This window comes from Balearica regulorum, chromosome 2, assembly GCF_011004875.1.
Source record: "Balearica regulorum gibbericeps isolate bBalReg1 chromosome 2, bBalReg1.pri, whole genome shotgun sequence".
Taxonomy (NCBI): Eukaryota; Metazoa; Chordata; class Aves; order Gruiformes; family Gruidae; genus Balearica; species Balearica regulorum.
Window position 1 is genome coordinate 26,016,558 of NC_046185.1, and position 17,440 is coordinate 26,033,997.

The window sequence follows — 17,440 nt, forward strand, 5'->3', positions numbered from 1 at the left end:
CCGCGCATGTAGGGGCGGAGCCGCGTGTAGCCCCGCCCCTCAGCGCGGAGCCCCGGTCCATAGGACTGCGCGGGGGCAGGCCTGTGGCTGAGGCTCCGCCCACCGCGGCGGGGAGGGAAGATGGCGGCTGCGGGCGGAGCAGGTAGAGCGGATGGGGCTCAGTTCCGTCACCTCTGCCTTAGGCTTTACCTGCCGCGGCCTGACGCTGCCCGCGCCCCCGGGAGGGAGCCCGGTGGAAGAACAGCCCAACCTCCACCCGAAATCGGTGGGAGCCTGGGCTGATGTCAGCTCCACCGTGGCGCTGGCTTCCCTCGTCACCCCCAGCACCTGCAGAATAACTGTATCGGTTATTCTGGGGATATTGCGCCAAGTAGTGCCCGGTGTGGCCCTTTCTCAGTCTCAGTCCATGTAACTGTGTAGCTAGACAGTGACCTGCCAGCCATAAAAATTCTGCATTTTGCTGTGAGTGACCCAAGGAGACAGAAGAACTTTCCTCTTTCACATCTTCCCTGAGGACACAAGTCCATTAAATATATTGACAACAAGGCAACTTGTTATCTTCTGCTGTGCGTGTTACTTTGTGTCTTCAGTTATTTGAGGGGAAAAAAATTAACTGCTGCTTCAACTTTCCTGAGTTACTGTTTAATGCATCCACATGTAAAATGTTCCATTTCAGAATACGAATTACGAAATAATCCTCTGGGAGATGGTAGTTAGCCTGTCAGCATTATCTGTAGCACATTGTTCAGATTAGTCTCTTTTGGAAGAGACAGTTTATCTATAATTACACTAAGCTTTATACCAAGTTCAGAAGACACAACTAAATAAAAAGCAATAAAATGTATATGCACTTCAGAAAAATGTTCTAAGGGTTCAAGACTCAGAACAGCCACCTTACTGAAGCTCTGGGGCGCAGCAGTTTTCATTTGCAGCACAGCATATGTAACATCCCCAGATGTAAGAGATTTTGTAGTTTCTTACCACACCATACATCTTTAGAAAGGAGGAAAAATGTACATTAAGCAAGATGTGGCTATATGTTAATATAGCTACAAGATTTCTTTTTTATGACTTTGTAAGAAGAATCAATGCCCAACCATGTGAGGCTTTGGTATGAAGGAGTGGCTCATACTGACCCTTTGCTCCAAATCTTTCTAATAAATATTGCTATTTTAGTATCATTTACATAAATTATTTTATGGCATCAATGCAGATTGTTTTATTCAGTTCACATGGTGTTTTTGTTCAATCGATTTTCAATGTAAATTATACTTGTTCTAATAGCATCAAAATCACCCTTCTAGGTACAAAATGGATTTACATTTGCATTTTTTATGCCAAGTGATCAACAGTGATGAAAGACCTGATTTTAAAACAATATTTATAAATCAAAGGAAGCATCAATGTTTCAATAGGAAGCAAACCTTGTAACTTAAAAAACCCTGAATAGAAAACAATAAAAAAAACCCGTAGCATTTCAGAGCTTTGCAGCACACTGTGAGCAACTATTACCATTCCCACATCACGCCAGGCATGGGGAGCTGCCCCTGAGAGGTAAGAAAGAGAGAAAGGTGATTTCCCCATGGTCACAGGGGTGAGCAAGTCAACATCAGATTTCAGATGTTCCTGGCTCCCTTTCCACGCTCAAACCACAGTCCTTTTTGGGGGGGAGTGGGAATAGGAGGAAGCAAAGGGGAACAGGGCAGGTTTCCACACTTTCTGTCTTGAGGATCCCAATTTTTACCATGACTGTCCTGATTGAAAGAATTCAGTTCCAATTTTTGCCTGGATTTCCTTCTAGCTTCTCTTCACACCTGCTATCAGCTCTTCTGTTTTCCAGCTGCAGACTTTGAAGAAAGGTTCCACATAGAAAGCAAAGTTGGACTTAAAAGCTTACTGAATAGAAACTTTTCCCAGGTCTCACAACCACTTTTAAGAGTGTAAAATTGTCACACCAGCAAAGTGCTATTCACAGCTAGGATTTTTCCACTCTTTTTCCCTCTTTACAGGTAATTAGAAAAAAAAGGTCAGACAGAAAAAGCCTCACGTGGTTGGGCAGCCTGTAGCAGTGACATGGTATGTGTGATGTCAAGGGAGATTACAGTTTAGGAAGATAAGACAAAAGCTGACAAGAAAAACAGAAATTTAAGATGTTTTATATTTAACATTTGTAATAGTTATTTCACAGTCTAAAATGAATGCAATTTTCAAAAAATGTCCTACGCATTGCTACCCACCTGATAGGATGCATATTAATACTAGGGAGAAAATAATTCAAGTTCTTGCATCCAGGATAATTCTAGTAAGTCACTGTGGTCTACACAAATAAAAAGGGATATTATAATGCTATTCTATACAAATCCTACTTTCCGAAGTTTTCAAGAAAAGTCATGTTTAAAAGTCTTTGCACTTCTACCATTAAATACCTGTTTGTACAGTGCATATAAAAAGACTCCTGGGAAAAGTTAGTATAACACACTACTGTACTAAAAACTTGCATCAAGTTACTTGATGTACCTTGTATATAAAAAAGGGCATTTTTAAAAGTAGTGTCCATATGTCATGGCAATGTGTCAAATTTCTTTTTAAGCTAGTTATAAATGTTCGTTTGAGACCTTATAGAGTTCTTTAAGCTTGTCAAACTTTGACCCCCACTCTTGGAGGCAATCACAATTTAGATCTTCATCACCACAAATGGAGTCTAAGGAACTAAGGCTCCCTGCTAGAGAGCATTGCCCTTCCAAGCAGTAAAAATGAATAGTGTCAGCTGGAAGACTCTGTAGATCATTGTCTGCATCCCAAATTATTTGAGAAACGTATTCCTTGAAGTCTGGGACGCCGGTAACAGCTGATGTCGATAGTTTCTGATGTGCATGTTTTGGGAGTGAGTCTCTTTTTGGGCCGGTGGGTGTCCTGGAGTGTGGAGCAGCTGCCTTCAAGGAAAAGTGGGGAATCATATGGAGAGGTTTCTTCAGCTCATCTATATCATAAGCATTCTGGAAAAAAAAATACAAATACCTGAGAGAAACAACACAAAGGAAACAGGTTCCGAAAAATGTTTTAAAACTCAATGCAACACGAAACTGGATTCTGTGAGTTTTCTACAAACTGATGAAAAGAGAGGGCCTAGTTCAGATCACACCAAATCCCTTTGTGAAACGATAGTCCAACTAAAGCAAGAATGCTGTGTCCAGAGCAACCTCCTCAAAGGTGGCCACAGATGACAAGCATCATGAAAGGTACAAATTGGGTTGAAATAGAAGCCTCCCACTCATGATTACTTCAGGTTAAAAAAAAAATAATCAATTGGCTAAGATTTATTCAGATAAATAAAAAGTCTGGGAAAGGAAGGTAGAGAGGTTGGATTTGCAAAGACTGGATTGAAGCTGCATCATACCTGGTCATGTTCTCCACCTCCTTCTTCATTATAATTGAAGACATTTTCTCTAACATCCTCCCAGCTTTCACGCTCTTCAGGAATGTGGTAAACTCCTCCTTTCCGAAACCCTGAGCTTCCCCACTGACTCCACACCGTGTAGGAGACCAAGAGTGCTGGAAGAAATAAAGACATGTATTTGTTGTATGAGATATGACAAAGTACGATGCATGATAAACAAGAAGTTACACGATTTCTGAGATATTAAATCAACTCTTAATTTGACAACCAATTTCCCAGGTAAGAAATGCATAATTGTTAATATATAAGCAACTTATATTCAGGAATGTAAAGAATCATCTATGTATATTACATCATAAACTTCATTAAAAGGGTATTTTACTTACCTAAAGGAATCCATTTAAATAGAAGGCATTTTGGCCAATCTCTGGCCTTTCACCAATCCTGAGTAAATAAGATACCCAAAGTAAGTAAAACACTGTTTTAATGAAGGTTACAAGTGTAATATTATCATGGAGTCTTTACTATTCTGAGATGTGTATGCAGTTTTTCTTTATCAATAGGAGAAACAGTTTTACGGTGTTATTAACTTTTCAGCCAAAGTGCGCCTGAAACTAGACACACAGTGAACATCTCTTTCTGCCCCACACTCTTAACAAGGCTTGCCTCTTAAGATCATAAACTTTCTAGAGAAAGATCTCTTCCTTCCTAATATGTGACTAGCACGTACTAGCTGTAGGTCCTACCTAATACAAATGTAAGGTCTCAGGGCAAGTGGGAGTTTCAGGTGTCTGTGGCTGTACACAGATTTGCATACATAGACGGAAAGCTCTTTTTTAAGAAGGATTGAAAATAAGTGATTCTGAAAGAGAGAAGTCCTAAATTTGCTTGAACTTCAATGTAAGTTCTGTAACAAGGCTTCAATACAAGTAAACTGTAACTATGTGCTGATGCCTGTCTTTTAGCATCCTCAAATGAACTCCCAACTGGTGATCTCCAGAAAAAGTGAAACACTGATCACTACATCCAAGGGTAAAGCAGGCTCGATTCAATGGAGCAAGGTACAAGATTAAAAAGAAAGACAAAAAGTACTTGCTTTCCTACCTAGGAAGACAAGGAGGCACATGCTGATTGCGAGAATAGAGCCAGAGCTGAGTCCGACAGGTCTTCCAGCCTTCACTTGGCTAATTTCACACCATCTTCCCTTGTAACCTTCAGGGCATTGGCAGATGGTCTTGTCTTGGGATTGAGCCACACAGGTGCCCCCATTCCTACAGGTCCAGTGTCCACAAGGTGATGAGGTGCAGTGTCTGAGCCCTGTAAGGCTGTCAGTCACTTCTACTTTCCCAGCTGGACACCTGAACAACAAAAGCAGAAGATGTCTTTTAGACAGGCAAAGCACCTACAGTTGTACATTGTTTTGTGCAAAGTTTGATACTATTTCTTTAAGGCAAATAATTAAAGTCTTTTCAAGCAATCCCAAATACACACTGAAAGTATGAAATAGATGTAAACTCTAACATAGTGAGCTAGTAGGCCTATCAAAACATGAACATATGTTCTGCTTTCCCCATCCAGAAGATATGCAGAAGAGCTTCACTCCTTCCTTAAAAAAGGAAGGAGTTTGTTAAAAAAGGAAAGAGCCTGTTCAGCTTCTGAATAGACTAACCCCTCTTCTACAAACATGTTCAAAACCCCTAGAAGGAAATAGATGCCTGAGATCAATGGGGTTAGCAAGCACTTAGGATAAGCTTTGCAACATTCATCTGAGCCTTTGGGAAAGAGATGTCATTGACCTCCTCAGAATGACCCATCTTGTCTTTGAGGACTTTAATTGGCAGAGAAAGTGATTTCTTCTGATATGTAATTGAAGAGGCAGTGTAGGAATACCGTGAGGAGCACAGACCCGCTTTCTGCAATCCAAAGAAGAAATACTAATGAATAAATGGAAGAGCCTTCATATTGCTCTTTCACTAGCAGACTGAAGAAAGGAGTGTCCCAAGGCACACTTAAAACCATCTCACAGCCTGTTGCAGCAATGAATCACTAGGCTTCAGAAGTGCTAAATTTTGGCTGAGTTGAATGAATTCAAGTGGTTCCTTCTCCCAGTCCTGCATGTATTTATATACGGGGTTTTTTTAACAGAAATGCCTGTATTTTGATTTGCATATTTTAATATACATATTTTGAAATTTTTCTTGAAAGAGTGGATCTTCTCCAAGGAACTAACTGTGTAGGATACCAGCTGGTGGGCTTTGGTTCTGAGCCTGGACAGCCAATTTTAGAATCCAGTTTTGTGACAGTCTAATTTTGAAAGTGTCATTGTTTCATACAAAGTATGATTAATTTCAACTTCACAGAAAATAGAAGTAAATATATATTGTATATGCAAGATATATTTTACACATATATATACCAAATATGCATATGTTATATCAGAATATATATTTTCACACAGAGGAGAGACCAAAGCTTTTGCAACCTGCCTTTTATCAAAGGGCATTTCACTTCCTCACTGGTCTGTGATCTTCTCACCATGGAAAAAATGGTGGAGTAAATAAGGTTCCATATCAGACTTGCAGGAAAAGGCAAGTTTGGCCCCTGCTGGGAGATGAGATGGAGAGCAGGATTTGTCCTTGGGATGCCCCTCTCTGACCAACAGCAGCAGGGACTTAGAAGCTTCATTGTTAGAAGCAAGTTGCCTGAACTAAGGTAGAAAGAAAGAGCTTCCCCACGACCCCTGGATGAAAACAAAAGCGTAATGTACCGGCATTCGTATTTTCTCCACAGGTCTACACAAAGGAAAGGGCTGTAACAGGGCTGGCTGCTGCAGGCACTGGAATGGCATCCCATCGTGACACCTTGCCGCCTAAGAATTAAGCCAAACTCCGTGCTTTTGCCTTCCACGAGAAGTGGCTGACCATTCAGCTGGACATCACGCATACAACCTGCATCAAAGCAGGGGAGTACACAGAGAAATACGTTGAGTTAGCAACTTCCCCACCTCAAGCCTTGCCCACGATGCATATGCAGGAGACCTTACAGCATTGTAGAAAACATGAAACATTTTTAAAAATGATCCTAATACTGCTTATCAGTTTTATTTTAGAAGAAGAGCTACAGAACATGTGGCTATGGGCTCTGACCAGTCTACAGATTGACAATACTTCTGTAGGACAGCTTGGTTGTAGCAATGCATCAATTTAGCAGAACTGTGCTATGAACCAGAACAGCTCCACTAAATTAATCTATGTTTAAAATAGAATCTTAAAAGTAGGGCTGAATGGGAAGCAACAGAATTGAAAAAAGTTGTCTTCTGTTGAGCCACCATCTCCAGTTCCAGCACCCCACACCAGGAAATGAAGTGTGGTGTGAATTGCCTCGAAAATCCTTCTCCTCCTACTAGGAGGTGTTGTGTCTGTTCCTTAAACCTTTCTGAGGCAAAAAGGGAGTGAAGATCTCAGCGTGAGTTCCCTACTTGGGGCCTCTGGCATGGGAAATAAAAATCTGAAGTGCTGTTTTTCAATATTAACAGGAAATCTCACAGCTTCACTAGAACCAGATACAATGGCAAATAAAGAGTTGAACATTAGTCCTGAATCCTCTAGTAGAGGAGGTGGGATTTCATGGGCATTGTAGTCTCCATGGGAATTCTTACCTGGGTTTTAGACTCTCCAATACACTCAAGGATACCAATTTTAGGATTTAATTCCCTCCTTTTGGGAACCCATCACGTTACCTTGGAAATCGCTCTCTGAATGATTAGGAAGGTGGTTTCCTAGCACGATGCTTGCCCAATCCATTTCAAACCATCTATTTGTACCCAAGACAGAGGTCACTTCTTGATCACCTCCACCACTGTTAACACGCAGGGTAAATTCATTGTTGTATCGCTCCATGGTCAGAAGAACCCACTGGCCGTTGTTTATACGTAATGTCCTCATTCTCAGAGAGTGACTTTTGTCCCCCAAGCTGAAGTTAACGCTAAAGAAACCCTCAATCACCTAGAGGAAGACAATAAATTCTTTTAATAACAGAAATGTACGTCTAAATGTTATTACACAGTCCTGCCTCAAGAAATGGACCTGAGTTCTTAAAATGAAAATGGCACTCTTGTTTTTAAGTGCTTTATTGCCAGATAAAAATTACTACAAGAAAACTGCAGGTCCAGGAATTATCAACTCTTTTCTTTACTGGCTACTGTCCTAACTCAGATGAACCTTTTTATCAATCTTCTCCCTATTGATGTCTACCTCTTAAGTCTTCCCAGCTGACCCTCCTGTTACAATTGGAATAATTAGCCTTTGTCTAGGCAACGTAATCCAGATAGCTTTTTTTCAACAGCAAGAAAAATGAAGAGACAAGTTCTATAGCCAGAGACAGATAGAAGCAAATGGAAAAGGCAAACAAGACAAAACAATCTTCCCCATTCACATGTATCACATGCACTCATCTGTACTTTTTGCAGGGAAACAACTAGAATCTATGTTATGAAAGGGTAATACTGAGAAGGACAACACAAATGAGAGTAGTTACTCTCATGTGGAAAATTCTTGCTTTTTATTACATGAAAGAATAAGTGTCCATAATTGGAACCTGCATCCTTTCCTCTTACCGGGGTACTCCACGACAAATGAAGAGCACTAAAACAGAATGGCTTTTGGGCTGCTCACCTCCAGTCGGATGTATCCATTCCCATCTACAGAGGCCAAGCTGAGAAGGGTGCTGTGGGAGATACGGGTGCGCACCATCAGCTGGATCTGAGTGCTGTGAGTGCTGAGGATGCTTCTTGGCTCATAATGGATCCAACTGTCCCTTCCAAAAGCCCATTCTGGAAGAACTAAGCACAACGCACAGAAAATCAAAGTGAAAATCTCAGAAATTACTGCTCACTGGGATCTCCACTGCTTGAGAATTAACCAGTTCTGAATGTCAGAATTTTAGTTCTTAAGAAGCTTTGACAATGTAATAAAGCACCATGGAAAGCATCCCCCCACTGCCAAGGGAGTTAAGAGCAAAAGAATAAATCAAGGAAACAGATTTTAGGCAGGAAAGGGACAATTAGATGATGTCTCTAACATTATGCCTATCACAAGCTATACATTCTACCCAATTACTCCTACACTGAGCCAAACAACTTCTTTTATTTTTTTAAGATCTGAAACATTTCTTCCAGTAAAGTAGATGGTATTGATCTGAAGGAAAAAAAAAACCCAAAGATAATCTAATATTTCTTTCAGTAGTTTAGTCCTGTGGTTAATAACCCTCATTGTTAGAAAATATGCACTTTACTTCCCATTTCATTTGGCACAAGAGAAAACCTCATAGCAGGCACAGAGTCAAAAGTCATAATATGTATTTTTTTTAATTTACAGAGAGACATTATGTCAGTGTTTATTATCTGAACTAGGGAAAATGCATTGAAATTAATTCTTTCCACATCATCCTGGGGAATCCATCTGAGAGTCATTCAGCAGAGTTGCACTGCACTTTTGTGGAAATCAAAAACCACTAAACCACCCAGACCTTGGTGCTTTTATGCAGCAAGCACCCATTTCAGTCTCACTACCTGACAGCAGTCCTAGATCTGCTTGTTCTGGGCACAGCTCAGTTGAAAAAAAAAAAAAAAAAAAAAAGAAGTTTGTTCTTACCAAATAAAGACATAGTCCAAGTTAGTGACGAGACATGAAGAACGCTGGGTCACCAACAGCTAATCTGAGGTCAGTGTCGCACAAGTAGAAATCCAGAAAGTGCCCGGTTGATGCTGGGGCACTTAGTCTGGTTCCCAGGACATAGAATGATCAAATGGTTTGGGTTGGAAGGGACCTTAAAGATCATCTAGTCCAACCCCTGTGCAATGAGCAGGGACATCTTCAACTAGACCAGGTTGCTCAGAGCCCCGTCCAACCTGACCTTGACTGTTTCCAGAGAGGGGGCATCTGCCACCTCTCTGGGCAACTTATGCCAGTGTTTCACCATCCTCATCATAAAAAATTTCTCCCTTATTCCTAGTCTAAATCTGCCCTTTTTTAGTTTAAAACCATTACTCCTTGTCCTGTCACTACAGGACCTAATAAAAAATCTGTCCCCATCTTTTTTATAAGCCCCTTTTAAGTATTGAAAGGCCACAATAAGGTCTCCCTGGAGCCTTGTCTTCTCCAGGCTGAACAATCCCAACTTTCTCAGCCTGTCTTCACAGGAGAGGTGCTCCATCCCCCTGATCATCTTTGTGGCCCTCCTCTGGACTTGCTCCAACAGGTCCATGTCTTTCCTGTGCTGAGGTGGGGTCTCACTAGAGCAGAGTAGAGGGGCAGAATCACCTCCCTCGACCTACTGGTCACACTTCTTTTGATGCACCCCAGGATAAGGTTGGTTTTCTGGGTTATGAGCACACATTGCTTGTTTTTGCCCAGCCTTTCATCCCCCAGTACCCCCAAGTCCTTCTCCTCAGGGCTGCTCTCAATCCCTTCATCCTCGAGCCTGTATTGATACCAGGAGTTGCCCTGACCCATGTGCAGGACTTGGTATTTGGCCTTGTTGAACCTCATGAAGTTTGCATGGGTCCACTTCTCAAGCTTGTCCAGGTCCCTCTGATTGGCATGCCATCCCTCAGGCGTGTCAACCACATCACTCAGATTGATACATCAAATGATATATCCAATGATCAAGAGACTTAATTTCCGCACTCTCCCCCTCACTGTTTCTCCTCTCTTCACTTTTTTAAAGCATATTTTCTTTTCTCCTCTAGCTTATTCCCCTCCTATAACTCTTCCTAGCCCACTGTTCTCTCTTGTTCACTATCTCTGCAGCTACAGGCTCTAGCTGATGAGCAGGGATGGATTTTCTTGGGACACTGCAGTGACTCGTATCCCCAGCTGTCTGCTCCTTGCTGTGAACACGGCTCAGCCATTCATAAAGCATCAGCTGAACACCAGCATTTTGCAACCAAATATATTAGAAGAAGTTGGAACCAATCAAAGTTTTCCTATTAAATCAGTATATGACTTATGGATTTTGACTAATTATTTTCTGAGCACTTCGTTTGTCCCACAGTGGTGAGGGGGAGGAGCCAATACAGCAGCTGGGCTTGTGAACCAGCATCCCAAGATAATGCAAAGCAGAATAATATTTAAATCTAGGCAGATATTTATAAACCAGTGTCATCCGTCTGCAAAACATTAATACAAATAGCTGAACAATATTAACCATTTCCATGGTCATTGTAAACACTTTAAGTAGTGAAGGTTCCAAGCCTAGAGCGTGCCAATTATAATTCCAGTCCTCATCCCATTGGACAGACAGAGCTTCCGCTGAGTAATTTACTGTCACACCTTTTAAATCTTGTGTGGCAGATGGAGAAAGGAAGAGAGGGTCTGGCTGCCTGCATAGAGTATTATTGTTCTGTATACAAGAAGGAAACATACACAAATAGTACCATGTTCATTAAACTACATGTTGTGATCATTATGATCAGAGGAAGAAGGCACAATACAGAATGTTTCCTCTTTCACCACTGAGAAGTAAGATGCTGTGATGAAAAGGACAAAGCAACCCATCTGACCACTTGCCTCCCCTGTAAAGCAAAGCAGGTCTCAACAAGACCCTCATCTGTGGCATTTTCTTTATTCAACAAGAGTTAGAAGGATCTTTACATCATTGCAGATCTAAATCATTCCCAGAACACAGCATGGTCTTATTAGGCTACTCAGTTCAAAGTTGTGGTAAATTTAAAACAGTATGTTTGATGCTGTTCCCACAGATCCTCACCATTAATTTCCCCCTAGAACTTGCAGTACCTTTTTCACATGCTGGTCCAGCATATCCCGGGGAACAGTCACAGCGAAAGAAATCCCAACCACCAACACACTTGCCATGGATGCCACAGGAGGCCATCCCACCGCTCTGACACATCTCATCTGTACGGACACAGCCGGGAGAGCTGTTCAAGGACTCTGCAGGGTGCTCTAAATCATAGACCTGGAAAAGGACAAAGAGGAGCGTCACATCAGGTGTTTACAGTTAACAGCAGTAAACCCAAGACTGGTGTTAGTAGCGTTACCTTACTATCAACAATGACATTGCGGATGCAGCCAACAAACCCTCTGAAGCGCCTTTGTGAATCATGGTAAGGCAAAGTCTTCTTAACTCCACCCAGCTGCAGGGGCTGACGGCCACTGAAGAGCCTACCCATGCTGAAGGGAAGGGAGGGAAAGAAGAAATTAGGGGCATGAAAAATACAGAAACTTGGCTGATTTTTTTTTCCTTTTTCCTCAGCTATTTTGAGCAATTATGTTTTCAATTCATGTTGGTTTATTTGGGTTTTTTTTTACCTCTGAATTCCCACAGTCTCTTCAGAGGCTTCACAGGCAGAGAGATCCATTTGGGAGAGCTTCTTAATGACACTGTCATCACCTCTAATTGAGACATTTACGCAGTGGTCAAGAATCAGCTTCACTGTCTGGAGAAAGGCAGTATTTAAAACAATTGCATCCAGAGATGTGCATACAGTTTAATTACACATTTTCTTTCACTTAGCAGAAGGAGGAATAGTAACTAGCAGTCACAGTGTGGGAAACTTTATTAAAATAATAAAACACTGCCACATACTAATCTGGAAGGTTTTTGCACATGGCGTATAACTAAGGAGCCACACAAAAGAAAGATCTGACTCTACCATGACCATGCCAAGTCACTGACATGGTAGGGGAAAGATGGGATTTTCTTGGAGTTTTCTGCTTAATCAGAACCCAAAGGGACAGTCTAGCTGAGCAGATGGTCTTCCAGGCTACCCGTCCCAGTTCCTGACATGATCCCCAGTTTGTCTTACGGGGGAGAGGAAGGGGCAACCCAGCAGATGCCTTCACCAGTGTTATAGCAGCAAGATGTTCCCATTACACAAAAGCATAACTATCTCCTTTGTGCTGCATGTCTGAAGTCACTTGGTGGGGCAGAGTTTCCCACTTGGAAAAATTAAGGATATTTCCTTCCATCAGTCCAGGAAGCATTTAGGCCCTGGATTATCATGACTCTGTGGTCTAAGCTATGGATAGGTTCATTAAACAAAAAAACCCAGCATGGCCAATTTCAAAGTTGGATCAGACTTCTTCAGGCCTTGTTCTGCTTCACTGCCTCAAGACTAACGGGGCATCTGAGCTGACAAACTTCAATCCCTGCTGTTGCAGAGATGATGAAAGACCGATTGGTAAAAGAGCTCTACCGAAGGGAGGAAGGATTCAGAAGGGATAACTATGTACATGAATTAGTGATTCCACAGGACTGTCCATATTTACACTTGCCTTTCCATCATTTATAATTTTTATATTATGCCAGCGGCGATCTGCAACGTTAACTTTTCGTGACAGCTGCAGGAAAAGCTCACCAGAGCTGTGGCTCACGGTTAGCGACGGGATGCCACCAGAGAGCTCTGCAAAGAAAAGACTCTTATTTAATATGCATGAACCATGTTCCCACTCAAACACAGTTCAACTGATTGTTAGAGTCAGATTTTAGTTGGAGGAATTGTTCAGTCAGTTTAAAAAAATCCAACTTCAAACTGGGCATACTGGCAAATTGTTCCACATTTTCTTTATTCTCCAGAAGGAACTTTATGAACTTTTCTTTTTTTTTTTTTAAATATCAACTGTAAGTAGAATCTCACCTTCATACAAACACAAAGAACAAATACTCTTTAAGGCGCTAACCTAATGCAATGAAATCTTCTTGTTCTCCTGGCTGCCCTCGCGCCACTGGTCCGTGGTACAGCAGAAGGCCGTCGGCGACTTCAGTGATAAACTCTAAGGAGATGCGGCTCTCAAAGCAAGGCTTAAGAGGAGGGAACCAGGCATAACCATGTCCTCTGAAGCTGTGTTTTGTCTGCTGGCAGTCTGGTCCATGGAAATTTGCAGAACATTTGCATCTATTAAAAAAATAAATAAAGCGAAATTCCACCATCCAAGCATTAGTCATGAAGGGCTCTTCCCACAGCAGGACTCTCCACTTCAAACACAGAAGACGGTGTTGCCTAGGCCATAGTGTGGATTAAGCACTAGCAAAACTCCCATCATAAAATGTTCCCTATTGACTTGTTTGTACAAACACAATTGAGCTTTAGTTCTAAGTGATAATATGTCTATGCAAGAATAATTCTGTGAACAAATGATGGAGACATGGTAATACACAAAGCACCTGAAACTCTAATCTCTTCAGCAAAGATAAAAACCTCCACTTTTTGGTAGGCTTAGTTATCAGCTTGTTTAACGACTTTATAGTGTTGACAGGGAAAGCAAAGGAAGGGTGTGGGAAGGTAATATCACCCAGAAAAAGTGAGAAAAGGGATGACAGTCATAGATCTTGATAACTTCACTTGTATTGCAAGCTACTTACTGGTCTATTTCACTATCAAAAATAGATGCTTGGGATTCTTTCCTTAATACTCTGGGGATTTTGTAGAAAACTAACCACAGCATGACAATAACAAAAACTGTAAAAGGCGAACTAAAGGAGCAACAGAAAAGGGCAGGAGGACAGGGAGGGAGAACAGCTGGGCCCCTGTTTCTTAGGCTCTGCGTCCCATAGGTCGCTAGTACCTAATGAGAGCAGAGTGGCACAGTAGGATGCAGAAAAAGATCACTCACAAAACCCACCGAAAATGGAGTAGAAGTAAAGAAGCCTCAGAGTTGCGCAAATGATAGGTGGAGGAGCCTACCAAGAGTTTCTGGGCAGCAAAATTTCCCTGGTTGATTGCATCTGAGCAGCAATGTCAGACACAAATCTTTACTATGATCAGGGCTTCTGCAGCTTCATTCTGAGTCCTATCACCCCTATTAAGGGTTCTCAGAAGAGGCTGGTTAGTTGTTTCTGCTTTCCTATGTTGGGATGACCATTTTTTTAAGCAAATATGCTTAAGGCTTGCCTTCTGGAAGGGGATTAGCCTCATTCTGAGCTACTATAGTCCCATCTTTTTTTTTCACCTTCATACTATTTTGTCTACAAGATGTCATTTTTTGAGAAAAAATGAGGCAGAGAATGGGGGGAAGAGATTAGTAAGTGACTTAAGTGAGATGATTTAAATGTTTAACAACATTAAGGTAGGTTGCACAAAACAAGAGCATTTTGCAGGACAACGTTAAAGGAACTGGTGCAGCCTGCAAACTTCCCAAGGTTTTCCCAGAGACTATGATGAACCAAAGCATCTACCTGAAAATAGAGGATTGTTTGCAAAACCTGTGCATGGAGTATAACAAAAAAGCAGTGATATCTCCCCAAGCTTCCGGTCTTGCTCCTTACAGACTGAGCTAGAAGCACTTTCCACAGCAGACAAAGCTTTACCAACCTGTAGCCCAAATCAGTATCCACACATGTGCCACCATTGAGACAAGGGTTTGTCTGGTATGAGGAGCAGGAGAGACGAGGACTCTCCCGAGCTGCACAGCCACACAGGGCATGACTCAGGACTGTCACAGACACCAGTGAAATGCTTCCAGCTGTGGTTATTGTTGGCACATGATTCTGTTCAAGCTTGCTGATGCATCCGCTGCTATGAGTGCAGTTTGCGGTCACACATTCATCAATGCCAATCTGGGTGATATTTATATCCAAGATGTTTTCCAGCTGTGGAGAACAATTAGTTGCATTCATCTGACTTTTCCACAGAGAGGAAGCTTACAATGACAGCCATGAAAAGCCCCAGTCTTATTTATTCTCAAAACTGGTTGCTATGCCACTTCCTTCCAACATCTACCTCGCTCTATCCAGCCAAAGGCAGCTCAGCCTGGCATCTGTTCAGGCCAAAGCCTCGGTATAAGTCAATTACGGTGTGAGTAAGCACTTAGAAGACAAAAATATTATCATATTAATCATAAGATGAGTGGATACATTTTAATCTCTGATGGTTGTGATGGATTATTTACATAGCATCTGATCTGTATTCTTAATTTGGACTTCCATCTTAAAAATATTGAGAAGGGTGGACAGACATTTGGCAATGAAGAGAACTTTTCTGGCAAGAGGGAGCTGGTACAGCAGCATTTCTTCTAAACATAATTCTTATTTCAGCCTCTGTGTACCAACAGACACATTTCCAACAGAGTGAGTCATTTAACTTTGATCAAAACTTTTTTTTTTTTTTTTTTTTTTTGCGAGAGGGGCAGGAGCTTTACTAAATTGTCAATGCACATTTCCAACCTGGTTTTCCACTGGAGAATGGTTATTTTACTGCTTTGCCCTCTTAAATCAGAAAGTTGGAACTTTTGACTGGTTTGTGAATTTCAGCTACAGAATGTTTCTGTGTAGAAGACTATAAATCAAAACATTAAGATACCACATAGAAAGGCAAGAGCCAAACACATCCTTTATACAGAGTTTAGCAGTCTTTTCGATAGGAAGAACATGTTCGCTTTCCTAAAAGCTCATTGTGTTTAGGTGACTCAATATGTATTTATAGGCTGGCTTTTAAAACACACATATTTGAAACTTTTAATATAAGTGCTAAAGGACTGTTTGACTTTACTGACTAAAATTATCCATTTTTCTCATACATTACTCCCTCAGTCATTCTAAATACGCGCATTCACTAGGCAATGGACATTATCTGAATAGACACAATGAGAAGATGCTGCGGTTTCATACATAGTATGGATACTTACCCATGCTCTGGAGGCTGCTACATTACCATTAAGTTTTTCTGCTTTATAATAGGGTGGACCATAAACTGCAAACCAAACATCAACCCCTTGGGTTGGACTTGCACTATTTAATACACTGAAAATGTGAACGTTTTCGACTTGGACTGATATAATTTCTGAAAGCAGCTTCTTCATCTGGTAGTATTTACTCTGTTTTTCAGGGGATTGGGATATGAACTCCTCTGGAGTGATACCTGTAATAAAAGTTAAAAACCTGACAAACACATATCTTGCAACTGTTGTAGCAATTAGAGAGGAGCAACACAAAATAATATCAAGGTTGCAGAAAATGCATTCAGCTGCAAATTCGGGAGTATTTTCATTTTTAGGCTCTGAAATTCTCCAGGATGGCTTCTGCTCAGGGTTTGTGTTCTCAACCTTTTTGACTCTCATTCATTTCCTTTTTTTCATTCTTTTAAATCAGAAACATGTTTAAGAAGATTTTACTTTTCCACAAAGAATGAAACAACTTGGTGAATTTCAGGCAGACAATTATTCAAATAAATAATTCAAATAAATTATTCATTTTTTTCCTGAAATATAAATTGCTGCTTTGTTAAGAAGTTGGTGTAGAAATTTCACATCTTTGTCTTCTGCATCAGACAAGTATTTCTTGCTGTCTTTTTTCACCATAGATGCACCTTCACATGCAGTGTCAGAGGACCATACAAACAAAGATGCATTTTCAAACCCTTACCTAGAAAATTATTCACCTTCATCTCATGTTTAAGAGCATTAGAATTCTAAGCAACGCAGCAGTAACAGTAAGGTAGATTTCAGTATTACGATCCTAACGTACTTCACCACATTGCTTACCTCTTATTCGTATAGAACCAGCATTACGCAGGCCATCATCTTTGATTTCCTTCACCGTAACCTTTACAGTTGAGACAACATCTGGCCAGACTCCATCAATGACTCTGACTCTTATGTTGTATGTTCCTGGTGGGGTTCCTTCTTTAATAGTCAGCAAACCTGAGTTATCATTAAGGATAAAGTACCTGTAATAAGAGTTAAGCCAAGGATCAAGCTATGAGAAGTTCAAAAGCTAAGTAGCAATTTTCATCACTGCTGTTTTTTCTGATCCACTTTATTTTGGGAAAGCTATCAAAGAAAGCAGATGTGTTCCCTCATGAAGGGACAGGGCAGAACAGAACTTTTTCACATTGCCTTCTGTTGGCTCCTAATCACTCTTCACCAGTATATCAAGAAGGTTTTGTCCTGCTTCTGTGCCATAGGAACTGTGTAGGAAGACTCCGGTTACTATAACTGTAACTTTGGAAACAGTGCAAACTCCTAGTTTAGATACATTCATTGGAAGTGCACCTCTGTCAAAACCTCCAAATGGCACACGTACGTC

At 41.1% G+C, this 17,440-nt stretch overlaps 1 protein-coding gene across 1 annotated transcript in view; it reads right to left on the reverse strand.

Annotated features, from left to right (window-relative positions):
• Positions 1-1,149: 1,149 nt before the first annotated feature.
• LOC104629307 (neural-cadherin) overlaps positions 1,150-17,440 on the reverse strand; it is a 63,806-nt gene continuing 47,515 nt past the window's right edge. Inside the window, exons 20-33 of the mRNA XM_075743685.1 lie at positions 16,897-17,081; positions 16,042-16,274; positions 14,730-15,007; positions 13,099-13,313; positions 12,690-12,821; positions 11,728-11,851; positions 11,457-11,589; positions 11,194-11,374; positions 8,071-8,237; positions 7,137-7,401; positions 6,165-6,345; positions 4,502-4,755; positions 3,398-3,552; positions 1,150-2,996 (exon numbers count right to left, since the gene is read on the reverse strand). Of these exons, the coding sequence (XP_075599800.1) occupies positions 2,595-2,996; positions 3,398-3,552; positions 4,502-4,755; positions 6,165-6,345; positions 7,137-7,401; positions 8,071-8,237; positions 11,194-11,374; positions 11,457-11,589; positions 11,728-11,851; positions 12,690-12,821; positions 13,099-13,313; positions 14,730-15,007; positions 16,042-16,274; positions 16,897-17,081 (2,905 nt within the window). The 3' untranslated portion in view covers positions 1,150-2,594. The remainder of the gene's footprint in view (positions 2,997-3,397; positions 3,553-4,501; positions 4,756-6,164; positions 6,346-7,136; positions 7,402-8,070; positions 8,238-11,193; positions 11,375-11,456; positions 11,590-11,727; positions 11,852-12,689; positions 12,822-13,098; positions 13,314-14,729; positions 15,008-16,041; positions 16,275-16,896; positions 17,082-17,440) is intronic.